The 21,848-nt window shown below is 48.2% G+C and overlaps 6 protein-coding genes across 6 annotated transcripts; 4 read left to right on the top strand and 2 right to left on the bottom strand.

Annotated features, from left to right (window-relative positions):
- Positions 1-10,317: 10,317 nt before the first annotated feature.
- CI109_105172 (uncharacterized protein) lies at positions 10,318-12,132 on the bottom strand (the record flags this gene model as incomplete). Its single annotated transcript, XM_032003192.1, has 2 exons — positions 10,318-11,656; positions 11,738-12,132. 2 exons carry the CDS (start codon positions 12,130-12,132, stop codon positions 10,318-10,320), a joined length of 1,734 nt encoding a protein of 577 aa, XP_031862514.1.
- A 374-nt stretch (positions 12,133-12,506) lies between these two features.
- On the top strand, positions 12,507-13,283 carry CI109_105171 (uncharacterized protein; the record flags this gene model as incomplete). The annotated part of the gene is made up of 4 exons (XM_032003191.2): positions 12,507-12,667; positions 12,776-12,903; positions 13,025-13,096; positions 13,168-13,283. The coding sequence occupies 4 exons, from the start codon at positions 12,507-12,509 to the stop codon at positions 13,281-13,283; spliced, it is 477 nt and encodes a 158-aa protein (XP_031862513.2).
- Positions 13,284-13,772: 489 nt separating this feature from the next.
- CI109_105170 (uncharacterized protein) lies at positions 13,773-15,665 on the top strand (the record flags this gene model as incomplete). The annotated part of the gene is made up of 4 exons (XM_032003190.1): positions 13,773-14,241; positions 14,300-14,489; positions 14,552-14,729; positions 14,799-15,665. The coding sequence occupies 4 exons, from the start codon at positions 13,773-13,775 to the stop codon at positions 15,663-15,665; spliced, it is 1,704 nt and encodes a 567-aa protein (XP_031862512.1).
- Positions 15,666-16,793: 1,128 nt separating this feature from the next.
- On the top strand, positions 16,794-17,917 carry CI109_105169 (uncharacterized protein; the record flags this gene model as incomplete). The annotated part of the gene is made up of 5 exons (XM_032003189.1): positions 16,794-16,934; positions 17,000-17,137; positions 17,200-17,583; positions 17,648-17,739; positions 17,806-17,917. 5 exons carry the CDS (start codon positions 16,794-16,796, stop codon positions 17,915-17,917), a joined length of 867 nt encoding a protein of 288 aa, XP_031862511.1.
- A 154-nt stretch (positions 17,918-18,071) lies between these two features.
- Positions 18,072-18,848, bottom strand: CI109_105168 (uncharacterized protein; the record flags this gene model as incomplete). Its single annotated transcript, XM_032003188.1, has 2 exons — positions 18,072-18,372; positions 18,505-18,848. 2 exons carry the CDS (start codon positions 18,846-18,848, stop codon positions 18,072-18,074), a joined length of 645 nt encoding a protein of 214 aa, XP_031862510.1.
- Positions 18,849-19,292: 444 nt separating this feature from the next.
- CI109_105167 (uncharacterized protein) lies at positions 19,293-21,791 on the top strand (the record flags this gene model as incomplete). Its single annotated transcript, XM_032003187.1, has 7 exons — positions 19,293-19,891; positions 19,951-20,210; positions 20,274-20,704; positions 20,763-20,877; positions 20,943-21,188; positions 21,271-21,318; positions 21,385-21,791. The coding sequence occupies 7 exons, from the start codon at positions 19,293-19,295 to the stop codon at positions 21,789-21,791; spliced, it is 2,106 nt and encodes a 701-aa protein (XP_031862509.1).
- Positions 21,792-21,848: the final 57 nt, after the last annotated feature.

Genomic DNA, 21,848 nt, shown 5'->3' with positions numbered 1-21,848 from the left:
GAGCAAAGAACAACTAAACCGATCGCGGATAGAGGTCTGCTTATTCAGACTACAGAGTGGGCAAAGCCTACATTGAGAGCGAAGCCTACATGCGTCGTGCTGCAACCAGACTACAATGGATAGCTGTCTCAAGATCCGTTGAATTACGGGGGCGCAGTGTAAAGGAAGGTCACGCCTTCTATTTCATTAGCAATGCATACCGCTTCGGTTCACTGCTTGGTGGCCCGTCGTAAACAAGATAACTAAGCAGCTTTATGTCAGGACAATTGCTGATCAGTGACGCTCATAATTTTGTACAGTATCGCGCTAAGCCAGGCTGCTTATCTATCCATTACGTAGAGTATACAATGCTAAAACTTCCTCTCGCTTTAATCACAGATGCTGGAAGCCCCACGTACATGATCCGCAATTGTCATACCTTGCCCCATCATATACCGCAGCGGTTGTTGGGTCTGCGAGAACCATTTTTCTACGCGAGCAGCAATCCCCTGCCAATCCACGTTCTCCCTCTGCGATGTGATTCGTTTCTCACCCAAACAGTCCACTTCCTAATCCACGCTTCAACGTAACTTGTTACCTACTTCACACGATCTCATTAACCAGTTCTGCTAATGCCAGTGTGTATCCCGCTGTCTCCAGCTCTGGTCAAGGTGTCTTACCTTGTCCCGATGATACATGTTGCTGAATGGTTTTGGATTGACTTTGTGAGCATCTTTTCCAGCTTCGAGATACTCATTATCCAGTTGAGTTTCTTTGAGAAGAGTGGAGGTAGCATCCAGATTTGATGACACTCTTTCAAGTTCTGCTTTGGTTGTTCTCAATTCGCACTGGGTTTCCCACAGTTGAATAGTAGTCTTTGCCAGCAAGCTGAGAATATGGCGAGAGGTCTGATTGGCAAGAATGAGAGTTCTTGCAACTCCGCTTTCTGAAGCATCATAACAGGACAGACTCTCATTGAAGGTACGATCTCTATCCAAGAGTAGTTGCAGCTGCAGTTGCCTTCTCTGGCTGCTCAGATAGTCAGCAGAGGATGTATCATGGGCCTGTGTGGAGGGATTGGCTGGGTTGGCTGGGTTGGCTGGATGCTCAAGACCAAGGTGGTTTGGTTGTAACACCCCTTCATCTTTCTTCTGAGTCGTGTCTTGCTGATTGTAGTCTGTCTTGGTCATGGATCGACTGATCTTAGCTTGCAGATGTTGTGGATCATTGTCCTTGTTGATCTCGCTGGAGGCCAATGTGGAGTGTGGTGGAGTGGTCAGTTGGCTGGAACTGTTGCTTTTTGCTGCTGCACTGGCGGGTGGCTTTCTGTAGAACCTGTTCCCAGTTCTGTAATATGGCATCTGTGCTGGTGACCTTTTCACAAATGATGTCCTCTTCCCTGAGGTATTACCAACAAGTTCACTGGTAACATTGACACGAGATGTACGCTCTTTAACAGTATGGGAATGAGAGTCCTCTTTTTGTGAAGATGGCAGACTAGGAGTAATACTCTCTTCAGCATGACTGGCTACAAAGTCAATGATCTGTGTAGTTATCAGACCAGGAATGACGCGCTTTTCAGGAGGAGGAGGAGGAGGAGGAGGAGGAGGAGGAGGAGAAGGAGGTTTTTTGACTTGCATGGTCGGGAGACTTGGGAATTCATCTGGTTGTGTCTTGAAGGTGCTGCTTGTGGTTCCAGTATCTGCCACATCAGCCCATGATCGCCCTTGCCCTGTATGACGAGTGAATTTGGATGTCAGATAATTCACTGAGCAAGGTTTGGTAGTCACTGATGTTTGAGCTGGGGAACTGGTAGCAAAGGCAGAGGCAGTTTGGGTACTAGCAGACGACCCCATCTCTTCCTCAACCTGATCAGCCCATGATAGTGCTGTCTGAGCCGGCTGACCAGATTCCTCTAGCGTGTCCAGAAGAATGAACCTGTTGAGGGCAGGGTGCGTGTGCTCAGGTGGCAATGAGCCTGAAGGTTGGGATTTGTTGGTACTTCTGAAAGACATAACAATGTGAATGTGAGTGTGCAATGTGTGAGGCAATGCTGTGAAACTCTGAGTGGTGTCTGTGTAGGACCTTCAAAGAGAGGTGATGATTGGCTAAATAGAAGTGTTATGTAGACTGGATATCATACACTCACAGAAAGACTGAGCACAACAGTTGCATAGTGGCACAAGAAGCTGAAGTTTCTGGGTATGAGAACTGAGATGTCAAGATGCTGATGGCTTCTAGGAAGTCAATACTCCTTGTGCACTTCTGGGTTCTTGGTAATTCTGATGTGGTAATGTCAAGGAATCATTTTCTCACAAAAGCAAGAACAGATGTTCAGGAATGGCCTTCAAGTGTAGCCAGCCATAGGAATCTTCCAAGGAAGCCTTGGGAAGAGTGGTGACTTTCTACAGCATGTAGAGCCCAATACAATCCCTTAAACATCACAAAGATGCCTTCCAACCAAGCACAATGACCAAAATATGCAAAAACCTGGAAATTTACTGCATAGCTCATCAAACATATTCACACTACCATTGTGCCCTAGTCACATCCACCCCACTATGAAATGATACATGTACTGTTCATCCCCCTTTTCCCCTTCAAACTGGCTTCTTCCATGTCTCTTGGAGTCTTTCAGAAAGTATTCATTCTGCATTTGACCTCAAAACTTGATCTATGTGTGCAACAGATCAATTAGTTGAAAGCCTTTGATTTTCCTTCTCCAATGCTTGTATCCTTGCCTGAAGCCTCTCTTCACTCCCGGAAGTGCTGTCAAGTCGCTGAAGGACGTGATGGAGATTACGTTCACCTTGTTGCTTTCCCTCCCACACATGCTTCAATGTCTGCCTTTGATAGCAAGATTGCTCAATCAGTTCCTCATTTGCTTCAGCCAGATGCTTGTTGTCAGCCATGAGTGTATGTATGATGCCTAGTAAATTCTCATTGCTCATCCCACTTCCATCTGCATACAACTTGCCTCTCAGTGATTGCAACTGTTCTTGCCATGCACAATGCCTACTCCTTGTAGTCTGATCAATGCTGTTCATCCTTCCATCTTCATCAATGAAGTTCGAATAGAGATTTGATCGTGAGCTACTGTGGTGTGAAGGGTTTGAGGCAAGGTCTTTTGGCAGACCATCCGAATCAGAGCTGCTGGTGGAAGTTGGGACCTCAGAAGTGGCCCAAGCCATGGCTGGCTGAGAATACCGGCCATTGCCATGAGGTTGAAGGTAGGCACTGTCACTATAACCAAGGAATTGGTAAGTGGCAGGATTGTTCCCGCCTGCAGCAGATGAGATGACATTGGCAGGACTTGTCAGAACAGGTGAGGAAATGCAACTCCCATCCACCACACGGTAATGCTGAGGACAGTATTGAGAAATGGCAGGAGAAAATGAAAACCCTCTGGGAGGCAAAATGCTGTTGTGGTGGGTTGGAGCACCTGATGCAGCGAAATGTGGGTGATTGGACCCCAAGCCAGTGATCCTGCGTGGTGAGGTGTAGTGAGCTCTCATTGGTGTGTTGGGGAGTTGTCTTGGAGTCTGGCTGGCCCATACACCCAATTGTGGAGGGAGTGGCACTCCAGAAGGCAAAGGGTGCATTGTCAGGCTGTTGCTCTCACTTGGATGGGAAGTGCCTCCCAAAGTGACCAGCAAAGAACCTTGCGGATTGTAGTAGGAAGTGACATTTCTGATCGGCATGTTGTGTTGTAGGGATGTGATAATGGCTGTAGATTGGCAAGTGGAATCTTGTTGTATTTAAGAGTTGATTTATAGCCTAGAGATATGGGTAGATCTCATGAGAGAGGAACAAACATCAGGGTGCTGGGAGCTAAGCTCTTATGTAGGTCTTGAGAGGAATCCCCACCCAATGTTGTCATACCGCCGGCCATTGCTTGATACAAGAGAAGGCAAAAGCAAAACATATACAAGGACTGGCTTCTGAACTACTTCCTTTGGCATATGGTTCCTTTTCAACCTGCTTGTAAGGATGTGAAATGACATATCACTATGACACATCACACATAGAAGACCAGTGGTAGGAGGAATTCTGATACAGTTCCACATACAGTGGTGCCAAGTACTGCACAGTTCAAGCCAGTCATTATAAACTCCACCACTGTGGGACCACTGTAGCAATTGCAAAGCGTAGATGGTATAGTTCCCACTGACCAAGTGGTGGGTGTTTACACCTGCTGTGAGCTTGTGTTCTTCTGTTTTGTAGCTGCTCCAGACTTGTATCACATACACAATAGATAATGTCAGACAGACTAATCTCCATTGATGCATACTAGCAACCCAGCTATTGACGTTATGATCGACATGAATGTCCATCATTGCAACCCTATCACTCAACGACGACAAGGTTGAGTGAAAGGTTGCAAGGTTGTCATAATCATGATACAATGATGGATGAAATACAAAGCAAGAATAACAAACACAATTAGGGTTCACAGAGAGCATTTACAGAGCAGGACCTCTGTTCGTTGCGACTGACCAAAGGCTATGTAATGTTATCAATGGTGATCACAGAGATATGTAGTGAGACTTTCAACCAACCAGGAGATACCGAAGAGAGACGTACACCAATAAAAACAACCATTCTCCTATACATCTACCCATCCAATTACATCTAGATCCAGTGATATCCTCATTACTCAGCAATTTGGCGGTGTTGGATCATGTATAAAGCATGTCATCAGATGCTGTTGTACAAGTTTGACAAGTTCGATGATTATGGTAAGGAATATAGCAAGGGTATGACATAAGGAGTCATGTGCAATGTGTGTAGTTGAAAACATCACAATCGGTTCAGTAATATTTCGCCTTGTGGTTATTTCCCACTAGTGTCTCTTTCAAGCCACTCAGTGCACTCACTACATCTTCATTGGCTGAAGACTCAATGGACATGACTTGAGTAAGTGAACTTGCTACCGGTACTGTACTTGTACCCAGATACTGACTTGCTAGATATGACACCTGTTTTGACCTCTTGTCAAACCTTGTGAGCTTGATCATTGTCTTTGCATGTGTTTCCAATACCACCATCCGCAATCGTCTTATCTTATCCATCAGCTCTGTCTGCCAGAATTGTGTCTTCTCATTGAATCTCATCTGCTTTGCTTTCAACCTCTCATTCTCCTGATAAGATCTATCCAAGTCACTGTGTGCCTTTTTCGATGCGAACCAGAGTCTGAGGTTTTCCTCTCTCAGTGTATCAATCTCCTCTTGCAATGCGCCAGATGATGAACAACAGTCATGACATGGCCAAGATGTAGACATGTCCACGTCAGGCACATCCCAATCTCCAAAGAATGGCCAGGAGCGACGTCTTTGCTTCCCGGAGTGGATGTTGGCACTCACTGTATGGTCATCATATATGGTGTGCACTTCAGGGTTGTCAAGAGAAGGCATATAATCACATTTAGCAGATAGCCGGTGGCTGACTACAGGCAAAGTCATGTCATCAGTAGTGGTGATGCTGACAGCCACAATGCTGTTTGCAGTGGGACAAGGCATGTTGTATGATGATAGTGTGGCTGTGTATCAGTGGGGTCACAATGCCGATGTGAATACTTGATGGGTGAAGAACAAACAAATCGCAGGGGGTGATGGGGACACTGTGGCCTTTTCTCTGCTCTCTCCATAAGCTTGTCCATGTGCAAGGCTTCTATTCCATGCACAAGGTTGCTAGCTCCTTCCAGAAGGCCAAAAAGAGGCAGACAGGGGCCAAACCACACTTCTTCCAAATATGGTAGCTGTAATAAAACATTGCCTAGCCAGTGGCCAACTACGCTATACAAGCATTGCATCGCACTATAAAAGGTCACAATGATCGGGGTTCTGCTGAACCTCCTGATTCTGGCTATATATACACGAGGATGTTGGTCTTGGTAGTTGTCATTCATGACAGTAGCATTAGGAGAAGCAGTTGTAAATTGTTGAGGCTTCAAGTCTCCAGTGCTTTTAAGACCAGATTTCTGGCACTATACAAACTCATCAATACATGGCTTGTGCGGCATATGCAAATCTTCTCCAATTTTGACATGCCCCTCACCTACCATGGTCTTGTGATCATCTCGTTGAGGGCACAAGGTTTACTATATTTACACAACAGAGAAGGTCACCCAAGGGTTTGAGTGATCCATCTGACAGGTTTACTGCACACTCTAATGGTTTCAGCACTTTAGTATTGGCACATCAATGACTTCTGAATGACTTCTGCAAGTCTTCTTACAGTGCTTCTACACCTTGGACAGGGGGAAATTTGGTTAGCATCAAAGCAAACATGCATACTAAGAGCGACTATGAACGGTATCTCCCACACCTGATATCAAAGCTATAGACAATCATCCCTATCCCAGAAATCCAGATATCCGGCTTCTGACTAACATCAGCAAGCAATCTAGCAGAGAGGATTACCACCCATGGCATTTCTCCCTCTCCTGTAGATCATTGGTATTGGGAGGTTTCTGACCAACATTCACAGTAGTTGGAGGAGTTTCATGTTAGGACAATAAGGATCCCTCTCTGTATGGTGTCTTGACAGGCTCTCTGGGAGCAGTGTGGAAGGATCCCTGAGAGCTGCTGCCTGATTTAGAAGGCTGCCCAGATGAGATATCAATCCCCAGTGATTCTCAATTTTAGTCTTTGCTGTAGTACATGGACTGAGCCACCACAGCCACAACCTGTCACGACCCAGTACAACTGAACAAATAACCTATGTCATACACCTTAACTTGGCTCCCGAATAGTTCGACTCGTCACCCATCGGGAACTAGTTCGAAGTCGGCCCGGGGACAAACATAAAAGGAGATGACCCATTTGACCGACTAATTGTTCCCACAGTACTTGTAGTATCACTGGTACTTATATACATGAGCACAGGACTTGAACATAGTTATTCCTGTGATGAATGTATATTCCTCTGTCTAGTTCACTATTATTGTACAAGTGCAGTGTTCTGCTAGTCAACCCCAAGTCTCTTACACTCAGTACTTGACTTGTACAATTCGAGATAGGACTTTGTCCTATTCGTATTCCGTATTCCTTGCTAAGGCCCGTCAAGGGATCCGCACCTGACAAATGAGACCCTCCATGAGACCTATGGCAGAGTGAACAATGTGATGTATGTGGCAGTGACTGTCATGACAGGAAGGGCTGGGAGTTGAGGGTCAAAGGGTCTAAGGAAAAGGTGTGATTTGCAACGTGTGACAAGTCATGAAAGGGAGTACCTAGAATATCATGTATGCAGGGTGGCCATCAAGGTCTTTAGAAGGACATAAAAAGCCTCTCCAAGCAACAGGACACTCCTCATTTCTGTGAAACAACATTTCACATCCCATACTCCAATCACATCATTTCAACTCTAAATTCTTCCCATCACCAACACTTACCCACATACTCTACCACACAATGTCTGGTGCCTCCTACCAACCGTCCAACATGTCCGAGACTCATGGTAAGTTGTACATGGGCTTCATATCAAATGAACAATAGTAGGTTCCGCCTTCTCATAAACTCATTTCTGATCGTCTGTCATTATAAAGAGTCAGTTGAAGAAAAGCATAAAAGAGTGAAGAAGCTTTGGCAAGATCAATGTGATGCGGCCACAACCTCTCCAACATCCAGGAAACACTTCCAGAGCAGGATTGAGACTCTTGATCTAGCGCTTAGCTTCTACAAGGGCCTGAAGAATACCAGATCAGAGTCCAACGCTCATGTGGTGTTCAGTTCCATGTTCTCTGTCATGGAAAATGGCCAAGAGATGAGTAAGTTCATTTTGCTGCATGCTGGTAGGACTGGATTGGAAGGCTATTAATCATTAAGCACTGCTTCACTGATTTCCATCTTTGATCAGGAATGCAAGAGTCATGCTAATCTTGCTGTGTGGCTTGCAGCGTACTGGATTCCCAACCCCGCTCTCAATTGGCTGCGCAATGAAAGCAAAGCAGGACATTGCTACCCAGAGACGTATAAATGATGCCTATTTTGATACCTCCAGTTATGGAATTGTACGATCATGAGGCTGAGACTACCTGATTTTGCTTTTCTTATGTGAGGGCTTGTGCAACTATTTGGGCAGATGCATATGTTCATTGTTGGTGGGAATGTATCAGAGGATTCAAGGCCTTCATCACACACATCAGTATTGTATTATCTCTCAGATACAATCTTGTCACGAATGACAACTACCAAGACCAACATTCTCGGGTATATATAGCCAGAATCGGGAGGTTCAGCAGAATACCAATTATCGTGACCTTTTATAGTGCGATGTGATGCTCGGATAGCGTAGTTGGCCACTGGCTAGGCAATGTGTTATTACAAGAGCTTTGTCTCTGTACCTGTCTCTGTCGAGCCATGTCTCTGTACCTGTCTCTGTAGAGCCTTGCCTCTGTACCTGTCTCTGTCGAGCCATTTGCTTAGTAAGGTGGCAAATATTCTCGGTGGCAAACAAGGTATAAATACCCCACCCCTTGTGTAGTCAGTTGTTAATATCCCCAGTTATGGATCTCCATTCGAGTCTCACTCATACAGTCACACAGGTGGTCACAACCCAACAACACTTGTCGTCATCACTACCCCTGTCGTCACCGTTGCCACCGTTGGCACTTATACCTGGGTCAATCATACAACAAGCCCGAAACACTGTCCTTTTCATTGGACACCTCCCGTATCCCTCCGTACCAGCGTGACAGATAGCCATGAACTGTGTTCCATTTTCTTTTTGTAATTTGCAAAGTCCATCTTTCTCATCATTTCGATGATGACCTGATCGTTCTGTCAAATACTCTCAACATCTAACATCATTCTTGTCCACAAATTGGGCAATTTGTCTCTGCTGGTCTATCTCATCACCTTCTTCTAGCTGTGCAGTGAGCATTTTCAGCCTCTCTGCCCATACATCCAACTTTCATCTCTAAGCCCTCAGCCTCTATACTAAGAGCACACCCACAAGCTTCTTGTCATCCTCCCACATCTCCCCAGCAAGATTTCTGCGCCCTTTGCTCCAAAGTCTCAATCCTGGCTCAGTCTCGTCCTCAGAGCCGCTTTTGTAGCAGTGACTATTGAAGATTTTGGTGAATGTTTCCTGTTGGGCTTTATCATGCAGAGAGCTGAGATCTTGGTATTTCCTGGGGAAAGGGGGGCTGTCTAAATTGATGTTGTTGGAATCATAGGAAGCAGCGGAATCAGGCTTAGACACAAGAATGTGATTGTTATCAAGCATCGGCGAGCGAGATCGTCTAGTCACGCTGGAGTCAGGCTCTGAGCTGCAAGGGGACGAGGGGGGGTGTGAGTAGTCCAGATGAAGACCTGAATTGGAGCGGTGAGATAAATCGCTGTTTGTGGGTCGCAAGTCGATGCTGCAGTCGATGTGTGTGGCGAAAGAAACACATAATGACACTGGTGCAGTCGGTGCAATATGGTTGTCGGTGTTGACTACTCGCAGGGCTCCACCTCGTTTGTCGTCCAAATGCATCGAATCGGACTCGGACTGAAAAGACGCACGTCTCGGGAGTCTCATACCATGGTACGGCAGGGAGCATGAGCTGAGCGGCGGGGTACTAGCAGGAGATGTCGGATTAATCCGACCCCTGTACTCCCGCGGGAGAGCGAGCAGATCAGAGCGAGTAGAACGATTGGCTGCCGCTAGTGAAAGAAAACGCTGGGAAGAGCGATCCACCGTGAATGAGGAGGTACTTCTCTTCGGACCGGTGTGTTGTCCATCCGTCGAGGGTAGAGGACTAGGAGGAAGACTGATGATCGTGAAAGGACGTCTTCGAGGACGAGATACGCCTACAGCAGATAATAAGCTGTCCGTCATCTTGTTCCAGTGGTAGTAGACTCGATCTCGAATAGTAATGGAACAACTTGCCGATCGAGCGGATCTGTAACGAATCGAAGAGAGACGAGATATGGCGGATGGCATGACGATTGTTGGTATGTTGTGATTTGTAGTTGTGAACGTGATGATGGGTTGGGATTAAGGGATAGAGGTGGTGGTGTGTATGTGAACAAGGTGACGAAGAATGCGCTTCGAGGAGAGGATCTGATAGGACGGGAATGAAGTTAGGGTGAGTATGGGGACTTTGTTATGTGTCGCACGTTTTAGGTCTGTAGATGAACGAGGCGAGAGATGAATGTCGCTGGACATGTCCTTTGATAGGTTTCTCTCGGCATTTGGGAACAAAGGATGTGAAACGCCCACATATCACCAAGGCTGGTCAAGATATCAGGCCCGCTGTTGACTGACATCGTTATCAGTTCAGGTAATCAGTAACAATATCGCGGGTATAAGTATATGCATGGCATCTTGGATGTTGATTTCGCCTCTTCATCCGCCTCCCTTCATGATCTCCCACTGCTCCAACACCTCCGTGTTCTTCTCTTCCACCTCTCTCCTCCTCCATTCTGCCAAACTACTCGGATTGACCACCCACACCGCAGCATCAACGCCTCCTTCACGCGACATCCACGCGAGTTCTTCATCTCCATAATTCAGTCCCTCTCCAACTCTTATCTCCCGGATGACTTTTCCCACTGCTCCTCTATTATTGGTCAAGACCGTCATTCCGCTTTTCAAGCCGGCCAAGAAAGTTCGCAAAGTATGCGCTGAGGGCAGTTTCGATGCTAGGGATATACCGACGGGAGCACGACGAGAAGGTTTTCGCGAACCTTTCTTCTTCCAAGTGGGATTTGCTGTCTTTGCCAGAGGTGGCAATGATGCTGTCGAAGAGGCCGCTGCTTCCTGTTGTTCTACGATATCCAACATCGTATGACAGACCTGCACGAATCCTTTTCGGAACGGTGATTGCTCGATCGCATCTAATGCTCTTTGGTTCGCTTTTGATTCGTCGAGGACGTTGACTCTCATCCCTCCTAGAATCCCTTCTTTGCCTTTCCATCGACTCCCTTGCCAGAAATCTTCTTCACCCGTAAACAACGCTCTCGCCCTTCTTTTCTCCCCCTCTCCACCTATGATCTCCGCAATCTTCGGTAACCTCCCCTGTACTTCTTCCGTCACCCAGAACTCTATCGGTCCATCAATCGTCGCTAGACGTTCTTGCATCTCTTGGACTAAGGGATGTTGCATTTCCCAATCGAGCTGATCGCGCAAATCTTTCGTCACGTTGGAATGTGGAGCCAGTTCGAGCTGATCGCCGTCGGTGGATAGTTGGAGTGGTCTGAATCGAGCTTCGAGCTCTTCTGAAGATGTGGGAAGGGGCTGATGTGTCGAATCGCAACACAATGCTACCACCACAGATAGATCGAGCAGGATATCACGAGTGGGTCTCGGTGAAGGTAGGCTGTACCGTCTCGGCTGAGGTCGAGCCGCCCCGGCTAGGACAAGTTCGACTCCTAGTGCACGGATGGCCTCGAAAGTGTGCTTGATCCGTGAATCGTTGTATCCTCCTTCAGGAAATTCCTCGAGTCGATTGAGGACATACTTGATCCGAGGTGGAGGTAGTCCGGCCAATCGAGGATACGCTTCTGCAGCTCTGACAAGGGACGCAGCTTGCTCGATCGCAGAGTTAGTGAGAGACGGCAGGGAAGGTGGTCGACTGGGTCCTGCATGGTCGGAGGGATCGTCGAGGTCCGAGTCGGTGTCGTAGTCCGAATTTATGTACGAGTCTTGTTCTCGAAACTCGGCCATCAAGCGAGACTCCTTCATGCTGATCAAGTTGAGTGATCAGCTTGGGCCCGGGTAAGGTCGTTTCGATGAGAAAATGGATAGCGCCGACCGACTTACTCACGTATTGACTTTGATCCATTCCTCTCCTCCTCTCGCCACGACGTCCACTTTGACCTGTCCCTCGTCCCCACATTCCAACACCTGAGAAATACAGATCAACGGCCAATCTGCTTGTTGCGCTTCCTCCCATACAGCCAACAGATGCGGAGCATTGGTATTCAGCTCTTTTGGAGGTGCGCTACTCGATACTAGCTGTTCGATATATTGCCGTTCGTTATCTACAGTCGATAGGAACTTTCGTAGTCCCGCTATTGAAGGTTGACGATACGCATCGGGATGATGCCAATCGATGATGGGAGATTGGTATGTCGCTGAATCGGAAGAAGTGGTTATGAAATCTCGTATGGAAGTGACTAGGTCATTGATCTGAGTACGAGTACGTTGTACCTCGTCCATCACTGCGTCTGAAAGAGCACGATCCCCGTCTGAGCAGGGAGAGTTGAAATCGGACAAGAATTGGTTGAAATGATATCTGTCTTGTCTGGGATCTGGAGGTGAATTCAAGGTTGGAACTCTAAACAGGTTAAACCACGTGGCATCCCATTATGTGTTGGCTCTTTGCCACTTGGACCCTGAGTTTGTTGGTTTGTGCTGTGTATAGGTGTCGCGCTGTGAGAGGTAAAGTCTGTGTTTTCACAAGTTCACTTTGGGGGGAGCACATTGTCACTTACATCCATCCATCTCTTCAACTTATACCCACATCTGATCATCGTCAATACACATTCATTCAACCTTATACCCACCACCTCACCAACCTCACCATCAACACCATGGAAGTCGTCGGTCACCTCAACAACATCCAAGAGTACGCAAAGTCACTCAAGGACACTCGTCTCTCTACCATCAGACACCCCGGAGAGTTCTTCGACTATCAACGCGTATCAAGACCCAAAGATACGCAAGAGTATCTCAAGAGGGCTAGCTACAACGTGTACGTGGGCTCCTACGTTGATCTACTGTGAACACGTCTTCACACATCCCGCCGATGGCCCGTTGCGTTCGTTCATTTGCAATGACTAACGCCTGCTTTGTACCGTAGTCGTTACTTCTCAGCCAACTACGCGATCGTCGTCGCTCTCCTCGCCGTCTACAGTCTCATCACCAACCCTCTCCTGCTCATTGCGTTGGGTTTCCTGATTGGTGGATTCCTCTCCATCAACCGATTTGGTAAGTCGTCTATCTCGCTTCCCCCCTCTATACAGTAGGGGGTGAGCCTTGCGTCTTCCCCTCAATCCTACACCTACATGATGGAGCTAATACTTACTTCTCTCTCTTTTATCTTGATTAGTCGCCGAGCCCATCGAGTTCAACGGTAAAGTCATCACCCCTCACAACCTCTATGTCGGTCTTTTCGTTATTGGTAAGTCACTTCTCCACTGTCTGCAGTATAGCCCTGTTTGAATTGATATTAACTTGCTCTGTGTACCGTAGGTATTCCCCTCCTCTGGTTCGCTGCTCCTATCTCTACATTCTTCTGGCTTGTCGGTAGCTCGGGATGCTTGATCGGTGCTCATGCTGGTCTTCTCGAGCCTGGAGTTGAGTCGTGAGTGGACCCGTCCATCATTGTGCAATCTGTGCTATGGCTGACGTGTTTACTCTTCCATCTAGTGAATACGCCAGCGTTGATAACGTCGTGTAAGCTTGGGCTCGGCGATCCTCAAGACATTTGGCTGTAACCCGCCAGTAAGATAGGGGATGCTTTTCGAAGGTGACGCGACTATAGATGGACTTTTCTTTCGTGCTGCCTAGACTGGTTGATTAGATGGTTCACTTCCTGGGGTAGAAGATCTGCTTCGCCTCTCATTGACATGTACACATTCTTTGGCGATGTTTGTTCCTTACTCCAACGCAGTTCGTCTACCGTCCTGAAACCTCTACGCCCCGGTCATCCTTTGTTGACAGCGGCGAAGTCCGCTGGGTCGTCACATACCCGAAAGTTGCTCGACCACCATCATGCTAAGACCTCGAGTATCCAAGCGTCATTCAACTCTTAATTGCATTCATAAACGTTCATTACGTTGACTTCCTTGGACAAGATGGCAGCGTCTGAGCGTACTCCGCTGCTTTCATCTTCTCGACCAAGTCCATCGTACACCCCTACGCAGACGACGAGATCACCTTTCACTCTGGTCTCGCAGTCCAATCTCCTCTTGAACCAATATCGAAGCTCGCTACCTCCCGGCTCTTCCTCGCCATCACCACGACAGGAGACTTATGATTCTCCGGTGCGAGAAGCGAATTTGGCGATCCATCTGTATGCTCTTTATCTCCTGAATTCGGACTCGAGAGGGAATGGCCCGTCACCGTCCATCAGGAGCTTGCTAGCCCATGCTGCGAATGCCGGACAGGTCCGAGCGGCGCTGTGTGATGCGATCGAAGAGATGCTGGACAGTGGGCTGGGGACTCATGAAGAGCATGAAGCCGATGGGGAAGAAGAGCTTAGTGAAATCTTGTGGACTAGATGGGCAGTGGACGATACAGATACAGGTAGCAAATACGCAAGTGGTGAGTCGTTATGTTGGAATCGTCGTGATTCTGAAGGCGGTGCTGAGTCCGTGAACAGCTATGGACTTGATGTTACCTCCGTTCGTACCCTCCTCGACGACTTCGCCTTTCCTCTCGCATCCCGTTATACGCCACGTCTTGGACACGACATGGAAGAGCGGGATCCGTAGTGCCAGGCATCACGACCCCTCGCACATCTCCTTTGTACTTCGACTAAGGAACGCTATACCTCGAGTTGCAACACCATCGTGAGCTATCACACTTTGAATTTGTGTCCCATACTACCGAGCTGACTCTGCCCACGCTACAGACGGTTGCATCTTGCACATATGGTCTCGTTTTTGGTACTAGTTGGCTTGACATTGGGCATTGCTATCAGTCCCACAGGGGGACTTCTTACACCTTACGATTACGATGATGGGAGAAGACGGAATATTAGCGCTGTGGAGATAGTATGGATGATTTGCGCTGGTTCAAGCTTACTACATGTAAGTTTTGATCTTGCTCACTAGTTTCTGATTAGATTGCAACGTTGGCTAACTGCTGACGCTATACAGACCCTACAATACGATACCACTCCTCTACGCTGCGTACTTCTCTTTCCTACCCATCTTACTTTCCTCGTGGCCCTCTTCCCCTCTATACATGAACGCTCCCATACCCTCCTCACCCTCTCCATACCGACACTCACATTCCTTCTTGTTCTTCCCGGCCCACCGTCCTTGCCCACTTTCTTCAAGCCGTTACTTCCGCTATCGATATTGCTTCGACGGATATTGTATCGCTCAATACGGACGGCGGGACTGTTGATGCCTCTCGTCGTGGTCTTGTTTGGGATATTCAGCTGGTCTATGAACGGTGACATCTTTAGAGGGTTCTTCGTCTTCTCCTCTGTCCAACAGGACTACACCGCATATGGAAGATCATCGCTCAATGTGCGTCAAAACGACATCATCGACAGTCTCGCAGACCCTATCGAAGTTGGCGTGGCACCTTTCCAAACTCGACTGATGCTATTCTTCACCCTCACACTGCTCTTCACATTCTCGATTATCCTCACAGCGGCTCGGGCGATCTCGAATCCGCGCGAGAGATGGGATAGTAACGATGAGAAGAGATGGAGAGGCGCTGTGAAAGAGAGCGATGAGTGGGAGCGGGAGTATGGTCTGGTTGTTGGGAGAGAAGCGAGGAGAGCATGGGCGACCAGTGTGAGGAATTATGTCTGGGCATCAGTCAGCAAAGCGAGAGAAGGGAACGGAGCTGAAGAGGATGGTTCGCGAGGAGAAGCGGCTGTGAATGGAGTGGTAGATGTGGACTCGCACCAAACGACAAGGTCGTACGAACTGTTACTCCCTCCTCCGCTCAATCTCATCTCGCTCCCGTACGATATCTATCAGACGGTAGTGTATCTCATACGACGGTGAAGCAGACTTGAGACCAGGATCATGTACTGCGGTTCAATCGTTCGATGCATATATTGTTGTCCCAGTGTAGCTAATGGTGAAGAACGAGCAGATACAATAGCTAGATATTTTGCAGATCTGCCGCCAGGATCCTAAAGGCCGAATTGAAATAACCCGAAAGCCGAGCAGCGAGACGAGGTGTGTAGATTCCACAATGATCATCTTCTCTAGATCAGGTGCCTCCTATGTCCCTTCCAATTGATACGATGTAGCTCGCCGTGTCATCGCATGTCTCGGAAACAATGTTGAGAACAATCAAACATGGACAAGTCCCATTGTTTGGTTCAGGGAATTACGACTTGGTGATCGAGCGAAAGGCTCCGAGAAACAGGATCTGGTCGAAGCAAGTCGTCCAGTCTAAGTACGTTTCTCTAACTTCAGCCTCATCGTCATACGTCTCTCGGCAAGGCATCACCTGAAGGATGAGTGTTCATTCCACTATTGTTCGTCAGGGGATATGAGCAAGTCCGATAACTTATGTGACAAGTTGTCCGGTTCGTGCTATTTTCGGACACTCCGCGACTCACCCGATCAAAGAGCAAAACCACAAAAGTCTGGTAACGTAAAAATCCGAGACATTCATTGTACTCGCATCAAGGCTCTTCTCCACCTTGCTTCACTTCACCTCACATGTGAGCAGGAACCCCTGATGACTTACTGGGACAAAAGACATCGGTTCCTGCAAACGAGGCTCGTGCGTCTTTGTATCACGCTGTCGTTTCCTGCCTTGTGGTTCGGATACGCACTGCCTCCGTCCTCTTGAGCAGGGCATATGACGCTGCGAGATCGAGATGGACATGAGGAGATGTGTCGACGTGAGACACTCCGCACGGGTTTCGCGGGGTGGTGGCTTCCAGCTTATTCTGCAAGAAACGGAGAGACGATGCAGTACCATTCAACAGGAAAGGCGAAGGCAAGAAGGGGTTGATAACAATAGCGAACTTTGGGAGATGTTTCATATCTCTCTCGAGGTGGGAATCAAAAGATGAAGGAGATGTCATGCGCGAGATATAAGTACGAAGTGAACGGGCGGTCTGAATTCTGAAACGATATCCTCCCATTGTACATACTTTTATGCTCTACAACACAATGCTCCTCCCAACTGTCCTCGCATCTGCTTTGATAGTTCGATCTGTCCACGGATACGCCTACCAAGGATGTATCAACTTCTCAACTGCCCCAACGGGAACTGATCTTACCCCAGTCGCCGCTGTTCTCAACACTTGTCTCGTGAGTAGAAGATCATGGAGTGTAATAGCACTGTACTGACCGTTCGCATTCACCGTCCTCGCTAGGCAACTTGCACCTCAAGTGGATACTCCGTCGGCTACTACCAGGCTAGTCCATACCACTGTCGTTGCTCCGATACGAGTCCAGCAGTGTATGAGCCAGCCCAAGACTCCTCTGGAACATGTAGCGATGGTCAAGCCTCGGTGAGGAAACAAGTCAATCCTAGGGACTCGGGAAATCAACGCTGATCATGTCCATCTCGTAGTCGTTCCTGTTGGACATTGACTACACATTCGATGGATGTGCTTCACGTATCGATACCAGCGGACCCACGCATACCTCCTTCACATCTTCCGTTTCTACATGCTTCGCCACTTGCGATTCTTACAGATATGCGTCTTTCTCGCATCTGGATGGAGTGTCGGTCTGCCAATGTTTCAATGCGATCGCTTCCGAAACAGCAACCACGTGTGATTCCAACTCTTCCACATCCATTTACGTCTACGAGCATGCACCACAGGCAGCAGCCAGTGCAGCTGTACGAAGACAGCTCAAACGACGACTAGAGGATCAAAGACGAACCATCAACGCGTACTGTCCCGCGGGTCTATCAAGCTGTGCCCTGCCCGGAGATGCCGACGCCTTCGAGGTATGTGCCTTAGTCTTGCTAGTTGGCCTCGGGCTCAAGCTGATCTACCTATTCTAACCGACAGTGCGTCGACACTCAGTCTGACCTCGAATCATGTGGTGGGTGTATGAACGGTGCTTTTGATCCCATCACTCGAGCACCTGCCGGGGGAGTAAAGTAAGTTGACTTCCTCAACACAAAACCATACTTTGTTGCAACAATAGCTGATTATATACCTAATAGCTGTTCTTCCCTTCCTGGCGTTGCGTTGGGCGGTGTCACTTGCGCTCGGGGCGAATGTCTTGTTTCCGCTTGCAAACTGGGTTACAAACTGGTTAACAACCGATGTGTCTAAACAGTCACTCGTATTGGAATATTATAACAACTCGTCCATCTTTCATCTCGAATGATCCCTTCACGATTTTATGCCTCCTACGTAGTCATCTTCAGTACCTTCTAAGCAAATCTTAGTACCATATAACCATGCATCTCTCATAACCTTGTCTATCTCATTCCAAGCCCAATCCCTTCAACCTAGCTCTTCCAATTAACCACACATCCGCCAGTCCTCTCTCACACTCCGTCTTCCAAGCCTCTGACTCTCCCGGCTTCACTCTTGCTTCCACTTCCGCTGATCCCAGCCCCGGCTCTGAAGTTGGATAGTTGTCTGGTAATGGTTCTGGCGAGAGAGGTAAGGAAAGGATGGATTCGAGTTCTGGAATAATGGCTGATCGGGGTCGACCGTTCACGAATGTGATATAGCGAAGGCCGGGGTAAACTTTGCAGTATAAAGCGTTCAGGTGGGCGAGGCTGGGTAGATGATTAGCACTGTGCGGTGTGATAGGACACACGAACCCTAGCAGGGATCCTCCCCCTCGACCGACCAGGACATCGCGTGCTGGGTATCTCAAGTTTATAGGAGGAAGAAGAGAAGTCACTTACCGATCCAAGATCACCTTCGGCGTAGCCACCGCTCCCCCTTGCTCTTTCCCACTCAACTTACTCAATCCCTTCACTTCCCCAATCATCGGATGTCCACTCAGAAACTCCCCTTTCTCATCCCAAGTCCATTCACTCGCCACTTCTTCACAGATATCGACCACCTCGCTGTAATTTGATGGTGGGGAATTACGCGCAGTCAGACGGAGAAGGACGGAAGGGACGAGATGGTCGTGTAGTGCCGAGGAAGGTTCGAAGAGGAGGACTAGGAGTTGAGTCAGAGAGGCAGGGGTAGTGAGAGCTGATAGTTTGGGGATAATGATCGGGTCCGACTCTGGAGTTGACATATCGAAGATGCGTTTGAGTCAGTGGTTCGTACAGCGAGATCAAACGATGAGTAGGTTGAAGAGATATGTTGACTGAAGAGTGCTAAGATAGAGCTTAGCAGATGGGAGATGGGAGATTGTGATTTTGTTATCTCGGCTCCGATATCACCGGCTATCTTCTCTCCGCACAGATCACCATCTCATTTGGTTCCGTTGGTACTCGGATCCGACACGAGGAGGACTTTGCGTCATTGCGTTTTGATTTTGGAAGATGTGTATAAATGTCGACCGCCGCCTGAAAGCACTTCGTCTTGTATTTCTTCCATCGTCTCAAGCAGGCAACACACGCCAGTACACACGTACATAGAGACACCGGTACTCTCGTTAGCAAGACACAGCACCTCCCCGCTCACCCAATCTTACACCCACACCCACACCCACATCTACAGAGACACCTCCAACACGATGCCACGACGAAAGCCCAATTCTGCGAAACAAAAGAAAGCGCAACTACAAGCGAAATCTCTATTAAAACAAGACAAGATCTCACAAGACGAATACGATCAATTTCAAGCTTCGTCCCAAGCTAAGAAACGACGTGCTCCTGTTCCTGCACGTTCTGGTGATCCTACCAATATAGTGATCACGAATCGGAAATTACAATCGAGATTTACGGCGCTTTCGTCTGATTTCTTAGCTCGAACGAGAGATCTAGCGTTCTCTGAAACACTACCGAGACCGTTAGATGGTGATGCGGCTATTTTCCCAATGGATCTGTTGGTGGAGAGGGATAAAGAGGGGAGATTGACTTGTCCGACTAGACCGAAATTCAGGATGGGACAGTCCAAAAAGGAGGTGGAGAAGAATGAAGAAGGATATTTTAAGAAGTGGTTGAAAAGTACTCAGGATATCATGGAAGATTGGGTCGATGCGGAAGATGAAGAACCGGCTTCTGCCGTCGAAGTGGGAGAAGAGGATGAGGCAGAGACGCCGGCGGAAGAAAAGGTGAAATGGCCAAGAGGTCCGACATGGTTCGAAACAAATCTGGAAGTCTGGAGACAACTGTGAGCTTCTGACCTAGAACTCCTTGAACCGTGTCGAAGCTGACTACTACTTTTCACAGATGGAGAGTTACCGAAGCTTCACACGTCCTGCTGCTCCTTCTCGATTCCCGATGTCCTCCATTGCATTGTCCACCTTCTCTACGATCACATCTCCAATCGCTAAAACCTCGGAAGGAGATCATATTGGTCCTCACCAAATCGGATCTAGTTGATCCAGCCGCTGTGGAAGGTTGGAAAGCATGGGTGAAGAAATGGTGGGGAGAGGAAGGTATACAGGTCGTCAGTGTTCGATCGTACGAGGTGGACCCGCTGGGCGATGGTGAGCTTGCCCAGTGTTTCTGAATCATATGGTTGAGGGAGTCAAGCTGATTTATGATACTAGGCAAAGGCAAACACAAGCCTGATATACCACAGCAGTCGCTCGACGAGCTGATCGCTGCGTTGACGGCTGCTCATGAGCGATTACTACAACCATCCGAATGGACGAAAGAGAGACCAGAGAGGTTGAAAGAGTGGAAGCCTTCTGTGCGGAGCACGGTCGACTGGACTTCTCTTGTCGAAAAACATTATTCTAACCACGCTGGACCGTCTCACCCTTCTGTACCACAGACGAGTGCGTCCGCTACCACAGCTCAAGATGGCGACGAGAACGAGGTATCGGCGATAACGAATGACGGAACACCACGTTCTCGAGATCCGACGCATGAACCTCTGACAATCGGTTTGATCGGTCAGCCGAACGTTGGCAAGTCTTCTCTGCTTAACGCCCTGTTAGGCGAGCAGAAAGTACGAGCAAGTCGAACACCTGGCAAGGTCAGTTGAACAAGGCCTTACGAATGACTCGCATCAACTGACGATGATCTTTTCACAGACAAAACATTTCCAGACCATGTTCTGGGGCGCTAAGAAGGAAGTCAAGATCGTAGATTGTCCAGGACTAGTCTGTCCATCTTTGGTCGGACTAGAGATCCAAGCTTTGGCAGGGAGTGAGTCAGCTACATAATCCTCTACTCGTGTAATGATTTTCCCTAGCTGACCGAAATCATGATAGTCATTCCGATTTCTCAGATCCCTTCTTTACTCGCATGTATCCATTTCGCGGCCCTCCACTTGCCGATTGAGACAATCTTCCGTGTACCCCGGAACGAGGCGGATGATGAGAAGGACGAGTATTTGGGCAAGAGGACGTATCGCGATCCAGCGATGGCGGAGGAAAAAGCAAGGCAGGAGAGGGAGAGGAAGGAGAAGTGGACAGCAGGAGGGATCATGGAAGGCAGGGCGATTGACAGGGGTTACCGTAAGTCTTTCACTATGCCTCGTGTCATAACATGGCAAAATTAGTCGTGAGGAAGTTGGTACTGATATCAGATTCTGTGTAGTGACTGCAAAAGGAGGTAGACCCGATATCAACCGAGCAGCCGACGCGAGTGAGTGAATAATCCCATGCCGCTGTGGAGTGATACTTATTGATTCGAACTGTGTTCTTCCTGCAGTGATGCGAGTCCTGGCCGACGGTAAAGTCAGATGGGGCTTCAATCCTCCTGGGATGAAAGGACAACAAGGCTATGGAATATGGTTGAACGTAGTAGGGGAAGACGTGAGTGGTGATGAGCCGAAAGGGTCAACCCGCGAAGAGGGAGAAGAGGAAGGGAGTACAGAAGAGGAGATTGGAAGTGGCACTGATGATTGGGAGATCGATCTGGATGATGTCAGTGAGGACGAAAATGAAGAGGGAGGCGCACAAGCAGACGAGGAAGAGGAGGAGGAAGTGGTCGAAGAGGAGGGAAGGAAGAGTGTGAAGAAGACAGGAGGGTTTTTCGCCGCTTTATCAATGAGCGAGGGCGAAGATGATGAGGACGAAGACGAAGACGAGGATGAGGATGAGGATGAGGACGAGTAGTCCAGCACTGTATCATAAAGCATAGATAGACCATCTCCATCGCATTGACGCCCATCA

Source organism: Kwoniella shandongensis, chromosome 9 (genome assembly GCF_008629635.2).
Source record: "Kwoniella shandongensis chromosome 9, complete sequence".
Classification (NCBI taxonomy): Eukaryota; Fungi; Basidiomycota; class Tremellomycetes; order Tremellales; family Cryptococcaceae; genus Kwoniella; species Kwoniella shandongensis.
Note: the sequence above shows the minus strand (reverse complement) of the source record. Positions and strands in the feature narration are given on the sequence as shown.